Source organism: Euprymna scolopes, chromosome 15 (genome assembly GCF_053919585.1).
Source record: "Euprymna scolopes isolate OS-2025 chromosome 15, ASM5391958v1, whole genome shotgun sequence".
Lineage (NCBI taxonomy): Eukaryota > Metazoa > Mollusca > Cephalopoda > Sepiida > Sepiolidae > Euprymna > Euprymna scolopes.
This window is the reverse complement of record NC_136496.1, coordinates 2,143,838-2,165,289: the sequence shown is the minus strand read 5'-3', so window position 1 is coordinate 2,165,289 and position 21,452 is coordinate 2,143,838. Positions and strand designations below refer to the sequence as shown.

General features: G+C 32.3%; 1 protein-coding gene across 1 annotated transcript in view; it reads right to left on the bottom strand.

The window, feature by feature from the left end:
- LOC145294258 (mitochondrial inner membrane protease subunit 2-like) overlaps nt 1-21,452 on the bottom strand; it is a 281,152-nt gene that overhangs the window by 4,387 nt on the left and 255,313 nt on the right. The window contains exon 4 of the mRNA XM_080141358.1: nt 12,443-12,545. Coding sequence (XP_079997484.1) covers nt 12,443-12,545 — 103 coding nt within the window. The remainder of the gene's footprint in view (nt 1-12,442; nt 12,546-21,452) is intronic.

Genomic DNA, 21,452 nt, shown 5'->3' with positions numbered 1-21,452 from the left:
CCCCCCCCCACCTGACATCTCCCCCTCCTTCACTGTAGAAATCCCTAGATATGCATATTTAATGTTGCCAAGCTTATCAAAAAACTTGATTCCAGTAAAGCAACTGACCCCAAGGGCATCCCAGCGATAATGCTTAAAAAGCTTCAACCAGAACTAGCTACCATACTTCCAAAGCGTTGTCTTAAGGAGAAATGCTCTCCAACACCATGTAAAACTTCATCAGCTTGCCCTGTATTTACTGATGCCGAAGATAAGTCATCTCCCTCTCACTCACTACAGACCAATCAGTCTTCTTTGCATCATGAGTTGCTGGAATCTGTGATAAACAGAGAAGTGGTTAACCACCTCAGCAAAAAAAAAAAAAAAATGCTCAGTGACATGCGATATGGTTTTCGTTCTGCTCGATCTACAGCTGATGTACTGTTATATAACAAAGGATTAGTGAATCTTTCGACAGTGGCTTTGTTTTTCGAGCAATAGCAATTTTTTGAGCACTAGCTCTTGCCATATGAAAGTTTTTTGATAAAGGTCTACTTAACAAGATCGCCAGCTATGGAATAGCTAGAAATGTTCTCTCAGGTATTAGATCCTTTATCTCTGATAGGTTTATAAGAGTAGCCGTTGATGGGCATAAATCACAAACTCATAGTATTAATGCTGGCATCCCTCAAGGTTCCATCCTGAGCCCAACTCTCTTCCTGATCTTCATCAATGATCTCCCAAATCACATTCTTATATCATTCGTAGACATTTGTGCAGATGCCACCAGAATCTATGGCAACACTTCAAAGGCCAGCAATGATCAAGATTTTTTATCTTAGAACCTGGTGTAATGGGGAAAAGGGTGGCTGGTTAATTTTAATGCATTTAAAATAAAGCTTCTCTCCTTTCATCATCAACGCTCTGATCCCCATCACACCCCAATTAAAATGAAAAGCTCTCATCTTGGTGAAGCTCCATATCTTGACAAGCTTTTGGGACTGACCTTCACTCCTGATCTGAAATGGAACACATGCATCAAATCTATTGCCAAGATCGCTGGAAAAATGGTTGGATCACTCTACCGCCCCAGAAGTTATCTCACTGCTGGTGCAATCCTCTATCTTTATAAGAGTCACGTATGTCCTAAAATGGAGTACTGTTGCCACATCTGGGCAAAAGCTGCTCAGCGCACCCTATCCAGCCTTGATAGAGTTCAAAACTGTCTTTGAAACCTAGTAAGTGATGCCCTTTTCCCTTCCCTGCAACCCGTTTTCCACAGAAGAGACGTTACGAGCCTGTCTCTGCTCTATTGTTATTTTCATGTCAAGTACTCAACTCTATGGTTCCCCCTTGCCAAACTTTCACAAAAGAAAACACTCGACTAGCTACAACCACTATATATAATTTCTCCTACTGTCTATCTGTGCATAAATCTAAATGCAGATTCCATGAACAAAACGTCTTTCCTAGAACTCCTTGTCTGTGGAACACTGCCCGCCTGGCCTGCTTCCCGATTGAATACAACATGGTAGCCTTCAAATCTAATGTAAACAAATTTTTGTTAAACCATCCCCATAAATAATCAAATTCTACCCAATTTACACCATTAACGATTGCTACATTATAGCCTTACATTCATTAACCCATATCCTCAAGTGTCCTACGGACCTTGATAAGTGGTGACACTCGAGTGAAAAAAATATCTGATTTTCTATTCTAATAAACTTCTTTCTTAGGACAATTTGACTTTGACATTCCCTTTCTGCTTCCTGCTTTCCTAACAGTATCAACATGCAGAAATTTAAATATAATGATAACAAACATCTTGTTGCCCAATTTACGCCCCATAGATTATTCCCCTTCCCAAATCTAACTCCTATCATAGTAACCCCTTAGACTTAAATATCAATGCTTTGTTCGTTGTGAATAAAAATTAAAAAAAAAAAAAAACACAAAACAAATTTTAACATAGCACGAACGGATTTGTTGATTCATTCTACAAATTTAGCGATGAATACCAAATCGACTTCACAATCTAGTGGATGGGGGGAATTATCCCTACAACTCCTTCCCATTTTGTTTTTTCACAGAATAGACATTACTAGTAGTTCTTTTGTCTTTCTTATTTCCATTGTAAATGATTGACTGAGCTTCAATTTCTGGTCACTTCTTGTAAGACATTGTGTTGGAGAAAGGAATTTGGAGATCGTGCAAATTCCAGGTTAGCAGAGAACAAAGGAAATACCAGGTCGGACTTTTTACACACATATTTACCTCTGATGAACAAATGAAGAAATTGTCAATAAAAGCAAGACGGTCCGACGAATACAAAGACGGAGAGAGATGCACGATCGTTACGTCGTTAGTTCGTCAACCCCAACCTCCACTTTCCACCACTCTTGCTCGATACATCCAACGACCACTGACAGGCAAAATAATCTATACTCCTATAAATTCGTTTTTCTTTTGTGTGTATACTCCTATAAATAATCTATACTCCTATAAATTCGTTTTTCTTTTCTATGTATTTAAAAAGAAAATACAATTTTATTATATATGGCTTGTGGGATTGCATTCACTAGCAGTAGATCTAGTTAATTTGCATATTCTTTTAAACATCCATTTTAATTAATTCCCTATTAATTTTTTTCGGTTTTCTTATGGGATGATCATCTTTAGTTAACTATTATGTGTAATTATATTCATGCAGATATTCTACATGATTTATACTTGCATAATATTTGCGTAAAAACTTTATAGTAAACACAAAATTGTATCTATATGTATTTATGTATACGTATATATTTTTGTTTAACAAATTTTGCCTACCAAACTCCTCCTAGAGTTTTTTGGTCTACAGACATGAAACTTCATATATAAGGTATTTGAATCCATGCAAAACTTTATATTTGGGTTTTAGCCCGGAAAAATCCGTGCAAAAGTATGAAAATTAAAAAAAATGGAATTTACCAGGTGAAGGTCGAACGCCGGCATTACGAATGCATAACGTAGTAGCTATTGATTTATGTTTTAATTTTTAGCCTTTCAATAAACATGTTTTCATAGCCCAGTCATTGACGGCAGAGGCAAAATAAATCGTGAGCTGAACGTTTTGGTTTCGATTCTCGGTGGTGGCGCATGAGTCTTTTTTTTAATACTTTTTAAATCATTACTATATATTGCATCCAATCTATCTATCTATCTATGTATATATCTCTAAAAGTGAAAATGTCTGTCTGTCTTTTCTCTATGGTAGTTAAGGAAGACTATTATACAGAAAGGCATTACTTTACATATTCACACTTTTTAATATATACATATGCACATAAAGTTATGAAGAGTACATAGGGCCCGAGCAAAGCCGGGCGGAAGTGCGAGTAATTTAATACAGTTTTGTTATGAAATTCTGTCCCTGTTTTATTTTCGAAACAGTTGGAACACGACAGACTGTATATATTTGTTATCAGCATACATCTTCGTAGAAGTGCTACAGACATGATTATACGTGACAGAGATAAACAGATCAATCGTTACAGAAAGAAAACGGACTATACAACAATTGCTAAAGTTTCTATTTTTTGTTAACGCAAATCAATCGCTCCAGACAAGACATGAAGCTAATAAGAATGAAAGATGATTATCACATAGATGGGAGATGTCTATTGCCCTTAGTTTGGAAATAAAAATAAAAATAAATAAATAAAAAAAAACTATATGTAGGAGGAAATAGTTCGCAGGAAAAGAATACCACAAGCTTGCTGCTGTGTGTGTGTGTGTGTACTAACTGTATTATCATGTTTTCTTAGTGAGAAAGTAAGTGTATAAACTGTGTATATGTTGTTGCTATGCTTAGTAGTTCGTGTATGTATCTCTTGTCCTGTGTGTGCTATATGCCAGAGAATTTCAGCCTCAAAAAGCATAAGCAGGATTGTGACGTGCACATTTCTTTTCTGTTTTTTTTTTTTTCTTATTGAAATCGCTCCAGCCAAGGCATGAATTCACTTGATATAAGAACCTAATAATAATGAAAGGCAACTATTACAGAAAATAAGAGATGCCTATCAGCATTGGTTTTGAAAAGACTAAAGCTATAGATAGGAGAAAAAGTAGTTCTTGAAAAGAAGCTATGATTTCTCTCGTGCTTCGGTTTACTTCAGTCAAAATTCTCAGAAATCAAGGGGCCCCTTTCCTGGTGCTGACACTTGATTTCTATATGATATCCATAATTGAACATTTCATTAAACTTCTTTACATATCGGTAAAGAAGTTGGAAACAATTTTTATTGTGGTCTATTGATCTTATTGGATATTAAGACAAGAATTCATCTAGTCTGGTGGAGTATCCAGTTTCATAATATTACTTGAGGTAACATTATTCCTCATAAAAGCCAGCATAGGTTGGCCAGAGTGAGAAGATCTACTAGAATAGTAAAGTGTATTTATAATGAAAATAAATTTTTTCCTCACAAAACTATCAGAATAATACCCGCACCCCCTACACACACCGATCAATATTTTTCTTCCACTAAAAAAAGGTTTGCATGTAAAATGTTGTTCTTTTATGAGAAATTTTTATTTTATATAATACCCGTTTTGTGCCCAAAATTGATGACAAGAAATTTATTGCTTAATCCGTTTCAGTAAACCTAAATCTGATTGGTTCAATTTGTATCCGTTTCAGTGAACCGAAATCTGATTGGTTAATTCTTCATGGCATATTTCAACGTGTCCAGTTGATTGGCTGCTCAATTCGAAAGTGAAAACCATTCAACAATGAAATTTGAAAAATAAAAAAAATTCAGTTCATGCCCAGACGTTTTTTATCGGCTGCATTTGTGTCACGTGATCTAAACAGTAATCATTCGTTTTATAAAATTACCGATGCTTGTTAAATCAGCTTTGTGCTCTGCCACTCGAGACACAAGTGAGATGCTTCAACAAAACCTAGACTCAAACTCTGTGGCAACGACGTTTTGAGATGTGTAAGCACACTTGAACCCCTAAAGCGATTGTCTCACAAAAACTTTAATGTTATCACAAATGACAGCTGATGTTTGAATAAAAGGGCTGATCAAATGTTATTCTCACAATCTTCTTCATGTGTATCTGTTTGAACTCTGGAATCTTCATGTTGAACTAATCTTTTTTGTTATTTATAAATTTACTTCAGTTAGCTTCAAAAGGCCAAGGGAGCTAACTCTTCTCTCGATTTCGATAACACTCAATTTCATTAAGAGTTGGATTCGAGAACTCTTTTAGAAGAAAAAGAAACGTTCTTCCCTTTATGGTTGTCAACTGTATCTCGTTATAGCTTGGTCTTCCAGGGATTGTTTTCAAGTATTTTTTTTTTTTTTTCAGTAGGCCAGTTATTCCTATCACAACTGGTATAATGCTGATTTCTTTCAGAGACCATGTTGTTTTTAAATCATTTTTAGGTCCTGATATTTTGTTACCTTTTCCGATTCAGCTCTATTATGACTATAGCTATTTAGGACGGTGACATTGATAATGAGCGCAGTTCTTTCAGGCTTCTTCCATATTACAATGTCTGGCATAATGACCTTATCTTTTATGTATCTGCCCGCCTGTGTGTCTTTGTCATAGAACACTGTCACTTTTCCGTTTGATGTTATCGGTGATGGTTCATGTTTCTTTCTTTATTTCTTCTTTTTTTTTTTTTAATTTTCTTCCTTTGAATATTATAATGCAGGGTATGGGGCAGCCAAACCAGATGCCAACATTGTCCTGCTTTTTATTGAAACCAATCGAGAGCTCTTTTTAGTATCCTCGCTGTTCCCTTAAGTGAAATTGTCTGGATCTTTTTTGCACTTGGTTCACCAGGAATATTAGTTAGGTAGGACTTCAGGTTCTTCTTCATAAGTCCTGTGGCACCTATGATAACTGGTATGATTGATTCCAGTTTCTTTTCATGACCTTGGTATTTGGTCTGTTTCTCCCTTTCAGCTGTGTTCAGGCCTCCATCATTAGGGACACTCACTTCAACCAAGGTTGCAACTCTCTCTGACTTATTCCATATAACTATGTCAGGTTTCACAGCAGCATTTTCAAGGTAGGTGGCTGTAGGGATTACATGGTCGTAATGTATGGTATATAAGGCATTTCCAACTGTTCTTTCATGTTGATGTTCCTCTCTTTTTTTTTTTTTTCATTTTTCTTAAACTTTTTCTTCTAGGGGATGGGACATCCAACCAGATGTCTGACATTTACCCCTATTTTAGTGAGTCCAACCAAGAGATCTTTTCAGGATTCTAGCCGTCCCTTTCAGTGCAATCGTTTGTATTTCACTTGCACTTGGTTCACCGGGTATGCTTGCTATGTACTTTTTAAAGTTCTTTTTCATAAGCCCAGTTGCTCCTATGATGACTGGTATATGAGTTGTCGTGTGATGGATAAAGTACTAAGTGAAACTCGGTTCTAAGTGACACTCTTCTGGAGGTTGAAGGTTCAATATTCAGTGCGGGCAATACTAAGAATATAATTGAAAATTACTTGAGACTTCTACCCGGTCATGGCTGATGGAAAAAGGATATGCTATCCCAGTGGATTAAATAAAGTGTTTTGTTCAAAATTCCATATAGATTTCCGAGTTCAACAGAAAAATTTCTCAGTTTACGTCAGGCGAAACGTTGTGAGAATAAAACTTAAGATGAAAACATTAGTTTGAATAATCGTCGGTGACTCCCACTTGTCTCCGAGTATTGGGTCCCGTCGTTTGTCATTAGTCTCCTATCTTTGGGGTGGATGCTTATGTATTATGTGGCTGTTAAGTACGAATCTATGTGTTCGCGATGGGGGGGGGTCTTAACGCTCTTTTCTTCTTCTTCTTCTTCTTCTTCTTCTTTTTCTTCTAACCTCTTCAAATCTGTGTTACACCTCTCAACGTCTTCATGCCCCTGGCAGTTTCCTCCAGTGAGGACGGGTCAATGTTTGTTAAAGCCAGGGTGCGCATGTTGGTCTTTGTAACGCATTTTTGGGGCTCCTCCTTGCCTCATACCCTAAACCAGTTCTCCATATAACATTTACTTGGGGAGTTTTGAATTATCTAAAAAAATAAAAAAGTTTGAATAATACAAATAATCACTTTATCCATTACGTCACGAGTTTACGCAGATTCCCGAGTTTGACAGTAGTTTGAATAATTGCAAATAATACAATATGATGTTATTAATTAAAAAGTAGATCCGTGTGGTTTGTACAGTGTCTCATATATATATATATATATATATATAGGGGTTTTATCTAGAGTGGTCTTAAGACCAGAAAAGGAGGGGGATATTTTATATGAATGTCATTAGTAGCAACAAAGGATAATTTAAGTCTTAAAACCTATTAAAGCGTTGATGATCCTTAAAATTCCATTAATCGGTGAAATCTGTTTCTTTTTAACTGAGGGAAACTCGATAAGAAAATATTTTCTTTCGATATAATTGACGTTATAAAAAATCTTACTATCTTTCACAAAAACTTTTTTCAATTCTGAAATAAGACAGTCATGCATTTCATTACATTAAAAATATATTTTCAAATATTGTACTGGTATTTTATTTTAATTTCATTCATCCAGAAAAAGTCTTACAATAAAGACGAAACGTTGATTAATAAATAACTTGGTTTGCTCCTTTTTTTATCTCTCTATCTTGCCAGAATACTATTTCCATTATTCTCACATGAATCATATATCATATCATATGTCATATCATATGTCATATCATATATCATATCATATCATATCATATATCATATGTCATATCATATATCATATCATATATCATATGTCATATCATATCATATATCATATATCATATCATATGTCATATCATATCATATATCATATCATATATCATATTATTACATATGTCATATCATATGTCATATCATCATATCATATGTCATATCATATATCATATCATATGATATATCATATCATATATCATATCATATATCATATGTCATATCATATCATATATCATGTCATATCATATCATATATCATATCATATGTCATATCATATATCATATGATATGACATATGATATGACATATGATATGACATATGATATGTCATGTCATATCATATATCATATCATATGTCATATCATGTCATATCATATATCATATCATATATCATATATATTATATACAGTAAAAAAAAATTACGAATCTTACTTCACTAGGATTTATTATCAGAATTGAATTTAAAATAAATTACCTGGTTTTGCAAACTCACATTTTCTATATTCAAACAATCTACCTCAAGCTCAACATATGACCGAAGGGGTCACATTCTTCTCATATAAAAAAAATCAATGCATGAAAAAACTTGTATTATTTGGATTAATCAGACTAATTTTTTTTTTTTTTTTATTACATTTTCACCCCAAACAAGGCACATTGCCACTTTGGTGTAGGGGGCTACTATCAGGGTCAGCAACTACTGGGGCATTATGTAGAGATTTGGGCAGCAAGATGTCGGTTTACGTTGCACTTGAACCTCCGCATGTCAGCACAGTTAGGGAAGCAGGATCCTGGAATGGAATTCCAGAGTCTAGCGGTTCTGGGGAAGAAACTACTGGAGTAGAAAGATCTTTTACATCTAGGGATCTCTACTGTGTAGGCGTGGGATTTAGCTGCCTGTCGGGTTTGTCGAGGGTGTCTGCGTCGTGGGGGCACAAGTGTCTGCAGTTCGTCAGAGCATTCACCATTAAAATACTTGTAGAACAAGCAGAGGGATGCAACGTTTCGTCGATGGGACAGAGGCTCAAGCTTAGATGCCAGTTCAGGGCCTATCAGATTGGCGACTCTTTTTTGAACCTTGTCTAGGAGCGAGAGACTAGTAGTAGACGCACCAGCCCAGATGTGACAACAATACTCCATACATGGGCGAATGGTGGCTTTATAGAGATACAGGATACTTTCAGGTGTCAGTAGTTTTCTAGCACGGTAGAGAGAGCCTACCTTTTTTGCAGCGGCCCTGGCAATGCTTTCAATATAATTGTTCCAGCTCATGTTTCCTGTGAACATTAGGCCAAGCAGTTTGAAAGATGTACTCTCAGACAGGGAGTCACTGGCCATTGCTATTGGTGGCAGAGAAGGTTTCTTTAGCTTAACGGTTCAGTTGATGTAACCTCCGACCTTCTTCGGGTGTATATGTATTCAACTTATGCTTGTAGGCCATATTTGGTGTTGGGAAAGTATTGGAATTTATTTATGTTGCCCCTCCTGCTTAATGGCGCTGGTCCCTCTTAAGGCTCTGTGGATTGGCTAGTAGTGATCTCCTACTCCCACTCCCTTAGAGGTCACGTGTATTAACCTACAAAAACCTTCATAGATTTTGCGTCAGCCTCTTTTTCGGCCCCAGCTGGAGATTGGCACTTCGATGAGAAGCCCATAATGACAGTCACTGGAAGCCACCACACTTCTTCTTCACGTTACTCATTGAATATTGTCTTCTTCCCGGACATCCCAAGACGGCAGTGAGAAGTTAGCCAGTATTTATATCCGTTTATACGATGAAGCAGAACTGTTAACCGTCCACACGAAAAGAGCAAGAATTGAGGGATGAGTGCATCTGTTATCTGAACTCAAATAAGTTCTAGCGAAGCTTAATCATCTTCATCATTCTGTGCAATTGTCCGTTTTCATCTTACATTAGATCTTATTTTTGCTTTAATATTAATTACTTGGTTGTTTTCCCTTCTCGCCACATTTCTTATAAGAACTTGTCTACTGAATTGTTGTTGCATTCTCACGTGTGAAAATTGAACTTTATTTCAGGGAAAAATTAATCCCAACAAAAGAGTGTGTGCATATATATATATATATATATTAATTATAATTAATTAATCCCAACAAAAGAGTGTGTGTATATATATATATATATATATATATGTATATATAATTATGATTAATTAATCCCAACAAAAGAGTATATGTATATTAATTATAATTAATTAATCTCAACAATAGAGTGTGTGTGTATGTATATATATTATAATCAATTAATCTCTACAATAGAGTATATATATATATATATATATATATATATATTATATTAATTATAATTAATTAATCTCAACAAAAAAGTTAACTCTATATTTCCACGGTTTCGTATTTTAAGTTTGAGTTGAAAGTAAAATTGAAAAACTATAAAATCAATAAAAAATTACCAAACAAAAAAACTATGGGATATTATTTCTGCATCTATATAATTATAAAACTCAAATGACCTTGTAACGGGTGTTGAAACCCAACATCCGGTTTATGACTTCCGGTCGCGCATGCGTATATAAACAAATAATCCACGTGACAATAAAACGTATTGTGTTCCTGTGTACATTTTCAGCGTCCCAATTGTTTTTTTTTTTTTTTTTTTTTTTTTTTGCGTTTAAATTATCCAAATAAACAATTGTTAATACTTTCTGCATTTTTTTTACATCGTAATTTCGGTATTACATTTAAGTTATTTTAACGCAATTTCCTTACAAATAAATCTACTTTAACCCGTTGACAACCATAAGAGCATTTTACAACGGCAATTTACCCACTGCTTCCTTTTATTTTAATTAATTCTCCATTTTTTTTTTAATACACCTTTCTTTAAAACATTCATACATTTTCTTCTACACTACCAACATAAATAACCCCGAAAATATGTTTTTTTTTTAATTTGCGTTAAAAATAAATAATCAACGTAACAATAAGACGTATTATTTTACTGTGTACGTTTTCAGCGTTCCAATTTTTTTTTTTCGCGTTTAAATTAAGATATATCAAAATTTGAATTTAACTTTAAATATTATGGTATCTGTTCAGTGCACATTTACCTATAAGTATGGCAAACCACTTTTAATTCAATGGCTGTAAGTTTTTTTTTTTTTTTTTTTTCAAAAATAAACAATTATAAAAAGAACGACTCATAGAAATCTATCTATATTCTTTTTTCATTTTAATATACCTTCATAGAAACGTTTTTGTTATGTCACAAAAAATATTTTCTTTACGTCACAAGTGTCATGCGCATACATTAATTCTATAGCTAATACAACATACTGACCCAACGGGTCACGGGTAGTCTAGTTATTTATAAAAGTGTGTGTGGGGGGGGGGATAAAATTTAATTAAGTTCATTAACCAATCATAAGTTCTTAAAAGTTAAATTTACGAAACAGGTCGTTGTTGCCAATAAACCATAATTGTTAATTATTGTCTTGTTAGTATCTAACTTTTGGTTTTCATTAACGAGATGTTATTTTTTTAATTTTCATATAAAATAAAAAACTACTTCTTTAACCTCGAATTAGTCACCTGGGTGTTCCAAACAGTTTTAATCCCATGAGGTGTTTATACACACACCAATACAAAAATGTTTAAAGTGTTATTATTTTGTAAGATATAGTTATCCTGCTGGTTCATGATATATCTACAGTTCTTGTTGAACAGTTTGAATCACTTGTATCTTGTTGATATTAATATTAAATAATACAATAAAATAAATTATAAAACTAATGAAAAATTAAAATATTACATTAGTTAAGCTCATAGTTACAAGATTGAAAGAGTAATAAATGAGATAAGAATCCCATCAAAACTTATGATAAAGAAAACACCAAAACATATTAATTCCATATTAAATATTAGAGTAATGATACATAATATGCGTTTGTATCTACAAATTTTCATTTCCACTAAAAAAAATACAAAAGGGTGTGTTTTACTCTCCACAGTCCTTCGAAAAAGTTGTCCAAAAAAATCAAATATATAATAAATAAATGTTACCAAAGGCAAGATAAGTTACTCTGTAACCCAACTGTGTAGGTTTTTAGCGTTTTTACTTAATTTAAAATGTTTATTCAGCTCGAAAAATAATCAAGTTCAAAAGGCACACGACCACAAGAAAAAATAACAAATACATTGTGACCACTTTTTCTTGTGGTTGCGTACCCTTTGAATTTGCTTGTTTTTTGAGCTGATTTTACATTTTAGTGAAAACACAAAAAACCTACCCAGTTGGGTAGAAGAGTAACTTATCTTACCTTTGGTAACATTTATTCATTATGTATTTGATTTTTTTACAACTTTTTCGAAGGATTGTAGACAATAAAACATACCAGGACAAAAATATATAAATCCTAAAATCATACCTACGTTAGTCATCTAGGGTGACTGGACACCGCAGAAGGACAAAGTGATGTCTACTTCCAAGGAAAACTGAGATATAACTGTGCCATATCACGTGTGCTATACTCAGGAGAATACTGGGAGGGAGAAAAAGAAATAAGTTGCTAACTAGAAATTATAAGCACTTAGGCGAAATTGGGGTAACAAAACACCTCATGGGACTAACGTAGGGTTAAAAAAAAAGATTCATCCGGTATATAAGCAAGAATAAAAAAAAAAAAAAATAAATAAAATAAATAAAATAAAAATAAGACATTACTCACAGGTCCGAAGAAGTTGCTGTCCATACTTTGTCGATGGTTATCGCCTTCAAGCCAGCAATGACCTTTGGGAACTTCAACAAATTTTTCTTTGTAACCAAGCGTCCTGAAAAAAAAAATTATGATTGAAAAATGTATTTCATTTTGTTTCTCTGTCCACGTGGTGTCCCTTTTCCTCCCCTTTTCTTCTCTTGCGCACTTACTAATTTTCATATGACTTTTTTTCCGGATATTGTTGCTAACATCCTCACAAGACAGCTATCTCGCAGCTGCTGCTGATATTTTCTCACACATGACAACAGCAAAAGCAATTTTCATCCACTGATGATTTATCATAACAACGATTGTGAGTAGCAATATTACAACGACCTTCAGGCCAAGACCACAGTGTAGTATCTGTTCTGATGCTACATTAATCTTTTTCTGTCCTCAGTCAGGGAAGGAGAAATACTTCATGCCTGAGAGAATTTTTATTTTTGTTCCTATCTATAGTTCCCCTTTTTGGGGAGCTGGATTTTCCCCACATTAAAAACCAACTTTGTGTCTAACTCTGCGTTGTGGGGAGTAAATAGGAAAAATATTACAGCCGTTCTCTTCCTATAACAGTGACCAACAGAAGTAGCACTGCTAGCATTTTTCCCCTGACTGTACCAACATGCAAAAATTTAAATGTAAAGTGAACAGATCTTTTCCAGACAAAATTCAAGTTTTCAAAACAAAATTTGAGGGCTTTTTTATAATCCATAGCGATAAGTGGTAAAAAAATCAAATATACAACAAATAAATGTTACCATCTATAAATATAAAGGCGAAAATGTTTGTATGTGTGTTCGCTTTTTCTGTGTCTACAAAAGGCTTCTTTCAGAGAAGCAGTCGGTTGGTTCACAACTTTTTAGAACTTTTTATATCACATATAAATCGTAATATCTCACAGTTAACAACGAAGCTCGCCTGTCTATTTAATTTGCTCGATTTCGGGAAGATAAATATTCAATATTTGTCGCTCGCCGCATGTGGGTTAGTCTTTTTCCTATAACATCTTGGGGGTGGGAAAAAAAAGCGTTCAGCAGTAAATGAATACGATCCCGCAGTTGACCTCATTAAGTCATTAAAACGGGCACCTGCTAAATCCAACTAATTGAATAAATTCAAACGTGTTTCCGTTAGCATCTCGCGGTGGGGCAATGGTAAACATCGCACTTTTTTTTTTCGCACTTTAATTTACAACTTTGCCTCAAGGGTTCGGGTTCGATCCTCATACTTACTTTTTTTAACCCCCCCCCCAAACACCCGGGCAACGCTGGGTACCCCTCGCTAGTAGTCAATAAAAGTTATTTTGCAATCTACCTGCATCATTTTTTTTTTTTTAAAGTAGTTTTAAATATTTTTTTTTTAAATTTCATCTCAAATATTAGCCCTCTTTACGACTTTTAATTTCCAACCAAGATGGCTGCCGTGTTGTCCATTTTTTTTTGGGGGGGGGGGGCTGGCCTAATTTTAAATTATCACAATCTTTCTTAAGAGGAGGCGGGGGAGTATTCACCATTGGAAAGCTCCCTTCGTGCAAAGAAAGTATTTTTTAGAGAGGGGTGGGGGTGGGGTAATTTTATTTATTTTTATTATCTACTCTTCCCCCTTGTGTCCCCAGCCCCACCCCAAATAAATTATAAATGAGAACAAAAATAGACAGATTAGAATCGTTATCATAAAACTAAAGAGACAAAACGCCTGTATCTATAGTACTACAATGCAATTTGAAAATAATGCATTTCGATTTTATTTTCAATATTTAAAAAATATTTTAATGGTATTTTTATTAATACTTTAAAAAATAATTTAATGGTATTTATTTTCATTTTATTTTTAATATTTCAACACAAATGGATATAAAGAATACAATTTGCAAAGCCTTTTCAAGAAATTTTCCATATTTTCACGTATTTTTCAAAGTAATAATAGAAATAAGGCCTTTTCAAAGCAAAATTCAAAATTCAAAGACTTTTGAAGTCTGTACAGAACCGTTATGCCCCTATGGATATGTCCCTATGGATATGTCCCTTAATTCAGCAATAATCTCTTACATCTCAATTGCAATGTGCCTTGCCTAGAGTGAGAAAAAACATCTTAGATGATCCAAAGATTTTTTTTAGTTGTTTTTTGAATTTAAAGAAAGTAAACCGATTCCAAAGAAAATGAGATATTCTGAACATGCGTCCATTCAATCTTAACTGTGAGAGACGAGCAAAATGATTTATTTATTTGCAAACGTATCCTCATCTTTTGGCCAACTAATCCTCTGGCCTTCTTCAGGTGGTTAATCGTGACAGGATAGGAATGCTGAGTCTCTTAACTATATCCTCATTAATTACTGCCTTCCATAGTTGTTGTTGTCTCATCACGTTTTTGGCCAACTAATCCTCTGGCCTGATTCGTGTAGGATTGAAACCGCTATCTTCAGACAGTGCAAACCTGGAATCATATAGATTCAACGCCTTTATCAACTGCACCATGGACTTCGAAAGGCTTAAGGAATAGTTGGCCAAAATGTGGTGAAACAACAACTATAAAGATGAGGATAACAGTCTGCAAATAAATAAACAAATAAATAAATAAACAAATAAATAAACAAATAAATAAACAAATAAATAAACAAACAAATAAACAAATAAATAAATAAACAAACAAATAAACAAATAAATAAACAAACAAATAAATAAACAAATAAATAAATAAATAAATAAACAAATAAATAAATAAACAAACAAATAAACAAATAAATAAACAAATAAATAAACAAATAAATAAATAAATAAACAAATAAATAAATAAATAAACAAATAAATAAATAAACAAACAAATAAATAAATAAATAAATAAATAAATAAATAAACAAATAAATAAACAAATAAATAAACAAACAAACAAACAAATAAACAAATAAATAAATAAACAAACAAATAAACAAATAAATAAATAAATAAATAAACAAACAAATAAACAAATAAATAAACAAACAAATAAACAAATAAATAAATAAACAAATAAATAAATAAACAAACAAACAAATAAACAAATAAATTACTCATCTCCAAGGAATTCCCTCAAAAAAAAAAATAGATATATATCTAAAGGCAAAATAATATTCAAAACTTAAATGTGACAGACGGGCTTGATAAAATGTCATTTGAAATTTAAGTCTGACACACAAAAGAGAAAAGCTCTTCAAACTCTTCAGCTTAACATCTACAGGCAAACATGAATTGGAACAACTACATTGAAGATATTGCCAACCAATCTCCAACTTTTGTCTCATTACTGAAATGTTGCAAGTAATTTAATGGAATGTGCTCCGACGAACTTGTAGCATTTGTGCCTCCTCAACATATATATTCCTAACTAACCTGACAAGCAGCAAAATCTCACCCCTTCACTGTAAATGTGAAAAGCTTTCTGCTGTAATAGTTTCTTTCCTAAAACTGCTAGACTTTGGAATTCCCTCCCAGTCTTCTGCTTCTCTGACCGTACTGATATGCAGAAATTTAAATGTAATGTGAACACACATCTCGCTATTCAACTCCCTACATAGTGTCTAGTGATGGGATGGTTCTAATACAATTACCGATTCCGATTCTTTCGAAATCTCCCAATATTTAACTATAAAGTTATTATTTCTCCGTTACCATAAAAACACATTTTAAATGTGCCGATATTTTCTCACACGTAAAAATACACTTGTGCTAGACGATAATCTATAAATTTTAGCTTTAGTGATGGTTTAAAATCAATATATATTTATTATTAACTAGCGGGACCTGTGGAAATTCCACGGGGGACTCATTCATATGTAATATATTGATGTTGGCATTTTATAGATGTTCAGCATAAATGGAGACACTCTGATATTATTGTAGCTCTTTTGTTAAAACTGCAAAAGAATTTATTTAAACTAGCAGGGACACTCGGCATAGCCCGGTCATATAGTATGATTAAATATGATACTTTAATTCTTGTAGATTTTGTATATACTATGATAGGGTTAATGTTCTATTGATTTTTATATATTATAAAGTTGCGATTTCAAAAATAAAAAAAATATATATCCATATGATTTGGGTGTATCAGTTTGAATTGAAACCGAAACCAAAACTTATGAAAATATATATATATATATATATATATATATATATATAAATTTTTTATTACCGTTTTATCTGTTTGGTTACATATGTTTCCAATGTTGGACCATGTTTATGATCCGACAGCTTCGTCAGGCCTCACAGAAGCACGGGGCTTCCTCAAGGAAAAGCTGTTCATTTCAACTCAAAATGAAAATCTGAGCGTTGGTTGTGAAATAAGAGAAGTTTCATCTTAGAAGAAGAATTAAAAGTAACAAATCAATCCCCGCTTCCCCCGGTGCTTCACGTGTAAACTTGAGATGTTATCATACCAGCAACAAGGAGGTACTAGTGGCTAAGTGGTCAACGGCAGGGACTGACAGTTCGCATGTGACAAATTTGTAATCCAGTTCGTTTCACATTTGACCTTGTGTCTAACTTGTTTGACGTTATAACTTAAAAGAAAGCATCAATTGTTTCTGTGATTTGTTTTAAAAATGTCGATTTGCTAAGTGTCATAAGTACCTTTACAGACTGTTGTATGAAAAACAAAATCATTTTGATGACTTTTTACCTCCCGGCTAATGAATCAACTTAGAAATGCAGAGAATTGAAGCGACAACAACAAAAACAACATTCAACCGAAGCTTTACTCATCAAATTCAGCTTTTAAAAAGGAGAGAAAATGTCTAGACAGCTTTTTTTTTCTTTTTTTTTTGTTGTAATTTTACAAACATGAATGAGTTATTGCCCTTGGTTGAAATCTCCTGTCAATGGAAAAGGGGAAAGATTAAGAAGCTTACAAAACAGTTCAAGGCAATTCTTATTGGTTGATTCGATTATTACGACATACACACACACACACACACACACACATAGGTTCTTCTATAAACTCATACATACAATGAATGTATATAATTATATCTTCAATGTATAATCGGATGCACATTTGTATCAACATCAACAAAAGCCGATGTGAAATTTGATAATATCCATTGTGAAGTTGCATTCCAATGTAAAGCTGCATCACACCGAATCAATAAATATGTACAATGGCTGACAATTCTTCAAAGGCTTTTTTTTTTCATCTGTTATTAGAGTAATTCTCACATTCGTATGGCTTGGTCCATCGGTCTGTCACACTTCAATAAGATTTTTTTTCACAAAAAATTGTAAATATAAAGTATTTGTTTATTTATTTTTTTTTTTTAGATATGACCAAGAATTTCTAAGAAAGGGCTTCGTCAATCTGTCATGCAAAAGTTTGAAATAGAATATTTGTTAGTCTGTCATGCAAAAGTGTGAAATAGAATATTCGTTAGTCTGTCATGCAAAAGTGTGCAATATGTGATGTGTACATTTAAAATATAATTTTTGTTAGACTGTTATGTTTAAGTTTAAAATAGCATTTTCTTGGTCTGTAATAGATAAGTTTTAAAAAGTTTCATCGTCAGTTGTGCTCAAGTTTAAAAAAGCATTTTGGTTAGCTTGTCATGCTTAAGTTTGAAATCGGTTTCATGCGGCTATCATACAGAAGTTCTCTATCTGCATTTTCATCACGAAAAGTGCAGATTAGGTGGACGTATTTTAAGAATCGTTCGTTCTTATTTTGTTGCAGGAAATGCATAGTTACTAAGAAATAAGAAATGCATGTTTACTAAGAAATAAGAAATGCATGTTTACTAAGAAATAAGAAATGCATGGTTACTAAGAAATAAGAAATGCATGGTTACTAAGAAATAAGAAATGCATGGTTACTAAGAAATAAGAAATGCATGTTTACTAAGAAATAAGAAATGCATAGTTACCAAGAAATAAGAAATGCATAGTTACTAAGAAATAAGAAATGCATGTTTACTAAGAAATAAGAAATGCATGGTTACTAAGAAATAAGAAATGCATGTTTACTAAGAAATAAGAAATGCATGGTTACTAAGAAATAAGAAATGCATGTTTACTAAGAAATAAGAAATGCATAGTTACTAAGAAATAAGAAATGCATGGTTACTAAGAAATAAGAAATGCATAGTTACTAAGAAATAAGAAATGCATGTTTACTAAGAAATAAGAAATGCATGGTTACTAAGAAATAGGAATTGCATAGTTACTAAGAAATAAGAAATGCATAGTTACTAAGAAATAAGAAATGCATAGTTACTAAGAAATAAGAAATGCATAGTTTCTAAGAAATAAGAAATGCATAGTTTCTAAGAAATAAGAAATGCATAGTTTCTAAGAAATAAGAAATGCATAGTTACTAAGAAAAAATGCATAGTTACTCAGAAATAAGAAATGCATAATTACCAAGAAATAAGAAATGCATAGTTACTCAGAAATAAGAAATGCATGGTTACTAAGAAATAAGAAATGCATAGTTACTAAGAAATAAGAAATGCATAGTTACTCAGAAATAAGAAATGCATAGTTACTAAGAAATAAGAAATGCATAGTTACTAAGAAATAAGAAATGCATGGTTACTAGGAAATAAGAAATGCATGTTTACTAAGAAATAAGAAATGCATAGTTACTCAGAAATAAGAAATGCATAGTTACTAAGAAATAAGAAATGCATAGTTACTCAGAAATAAGAAATGCATGGTTACTAAGAAATAAGAAATGAATGTTTACTCAGAAATAAGAAATGCATAGTTACTAAGAAATAAGAAATGCATAGTTACTAAGAAATAAGAAATGCATAGTTACTAAGAAATAAGAAATGCATAGTTACTAAGAAATAAGAAATGCATAGTTACTAAGAAATAAGAAATGCATAGTTACTAAGAAATAAGAAATGCATAGTTACTCAGAAATAAGAAATGCATGGTTACTAAGAAATAAGAAATGCATGGTTACTAAGAAATAAGAAATGCATAGTTACTCAGAAATAAGAAATGCATAGTTACCAAGAAATAAGAAATGCATGGTTACTAAGAAATAAGAAATGCATGTTTACTAAGAAATAAGAAATGCATAGTTACTCAGAAATAAGAAATGCATAGTTACTAAGAAATAAGAAATGCATAGTTACTCAGAAATAAGAAATGCATAGTTACTCAGAAATAAGAAATGCATAGTTTCTAAGAAATAAGAAATGCATGGTTACTAAGAAATAAGAAATGCATGGTTACTAAGAAAAAATGCATAGTTACTCAGAAATAAGAAATGCATAATTACCAAGAAATAAGAAATGCATAGTTACTCAGAAATAAGAAATGCATAGTTACTCAGAAATAAGAAATACATGGTTACTAAGAAATAAGAAATGCATAGTTACTAAGAAATAAGAAATGCATAGTTACTAAGAAAAAATGCATAGTTACTCAGAAATAAGAAATGCATAGTTACTCAGAAATAAGAAATGCATGGTTACTAAGAAATAAGAAATGCATAGTTTCTAAGAAATAAGAAATGCATAGTTACTAAGAAAAAATGCATAGTTACTCAGAAATAAAAAATGCATAGTTACTCAGAAATAAGAAATGCATGGTTACTAAGAAATAAGAAATGCATAGTTTCTAAGAAATAAGAAATGCATAGTTACTCAGAAATAAGAAATGCATGGTTACTAGGAAATAAGAAATGCATGTTTACTAAGAAATAAGAAATGCATAGTTACTCAGAAATAAGAAATGCATAGTTACTAAGAAATAAGAAATGCATAGTTCCTCAGAAATAAGAAATGCATGGTTACTAAGAAATAAGAAATGAATGTTTACTCAGAAATAAGAAATGCATAGTTACTTAGAAATAAGAAATGCATAGTTACTAAGAAATAAGAAATGCATAGTTACTAAGAAATAAGAAATGCATAGTTACTAAGAAATAAGAAATGCATAGTTACTAAGAAATAAGAAATGCATAGTTACTCAGAAATAAGAAATGCATGGTTACTAAGAAATAAGAAATGCATGGTTACTAAGAAATAAGAAATGCATAGTTACTCAGAAATAAGAAATGCATAGTTACCAAGAAATAAGAAATGCATAGTTACTAAGAAATAAGAAATGCATAGTTACTCAGAAATAAGAAATGCATGGTTACTCAGAAATAAGAAATGCATGGTTACTAAGAAATAAGAAATGCATGGTTACTAAGAAATAAGAAATGCATAGTTTCTAAGAAATAAGAAATGCATAGTTACTAAGAAAAAATGCATAGTTACTCAGAAATAAGAAATGCATAGTTACTCAGAAATAAGAAATGCATGGTTACTAAGAAATAAGAAATGCATAGTTACTAAGAAATAAGAAATGCATAGTTTCTAAGAAATAAGAAATGCATAGTTACTCAGAAATAAGAAATGCATAATTACCAAGAAATAAGAAATGCATAGTTACTCAGAAATAAGAAATGCATGGTTACTAAGAAATAAGAAATGCATAGTTACTCAGAAATAAGAAATGCATGGTTACTAAGAAATAAGAAATGCATAGTTACTAAGAAAAAATGCATAGTTACTCAGAAATAAGAAATGCATGGTTACTAAGAAATAAGAAATGCATAGTTACTAAGAAATAAGAAATGCATAGTTACTAAGAAAAAATGCATAGTTACTCAGAAATAAGAAATGCATAATTACCAAGAAATAAGAAATGCATAGTTACTCAGAAATAAGAAATGCATAGTTACTCAGAAATAAGAAATGCATGGTTACTAAGAAATAAGAAATGCATAGTTACTAAGAAATAAGAAATGCATAGTTACTCAGAAATAAGAAATGCATGGTTACTAAGAAATAAGAAATGCATAGTTACTAAGAAATAAGAAATGCATGTTTACTAAGAAATAAGAAATGCATAGTTACTAAGAAATAAGAAATGCATAGTTACTCAGAAATAAGAAATGCATAGTTACTAAGAAATAAGAAATGCATGTTTACTAAGAAATAAGAAATGCA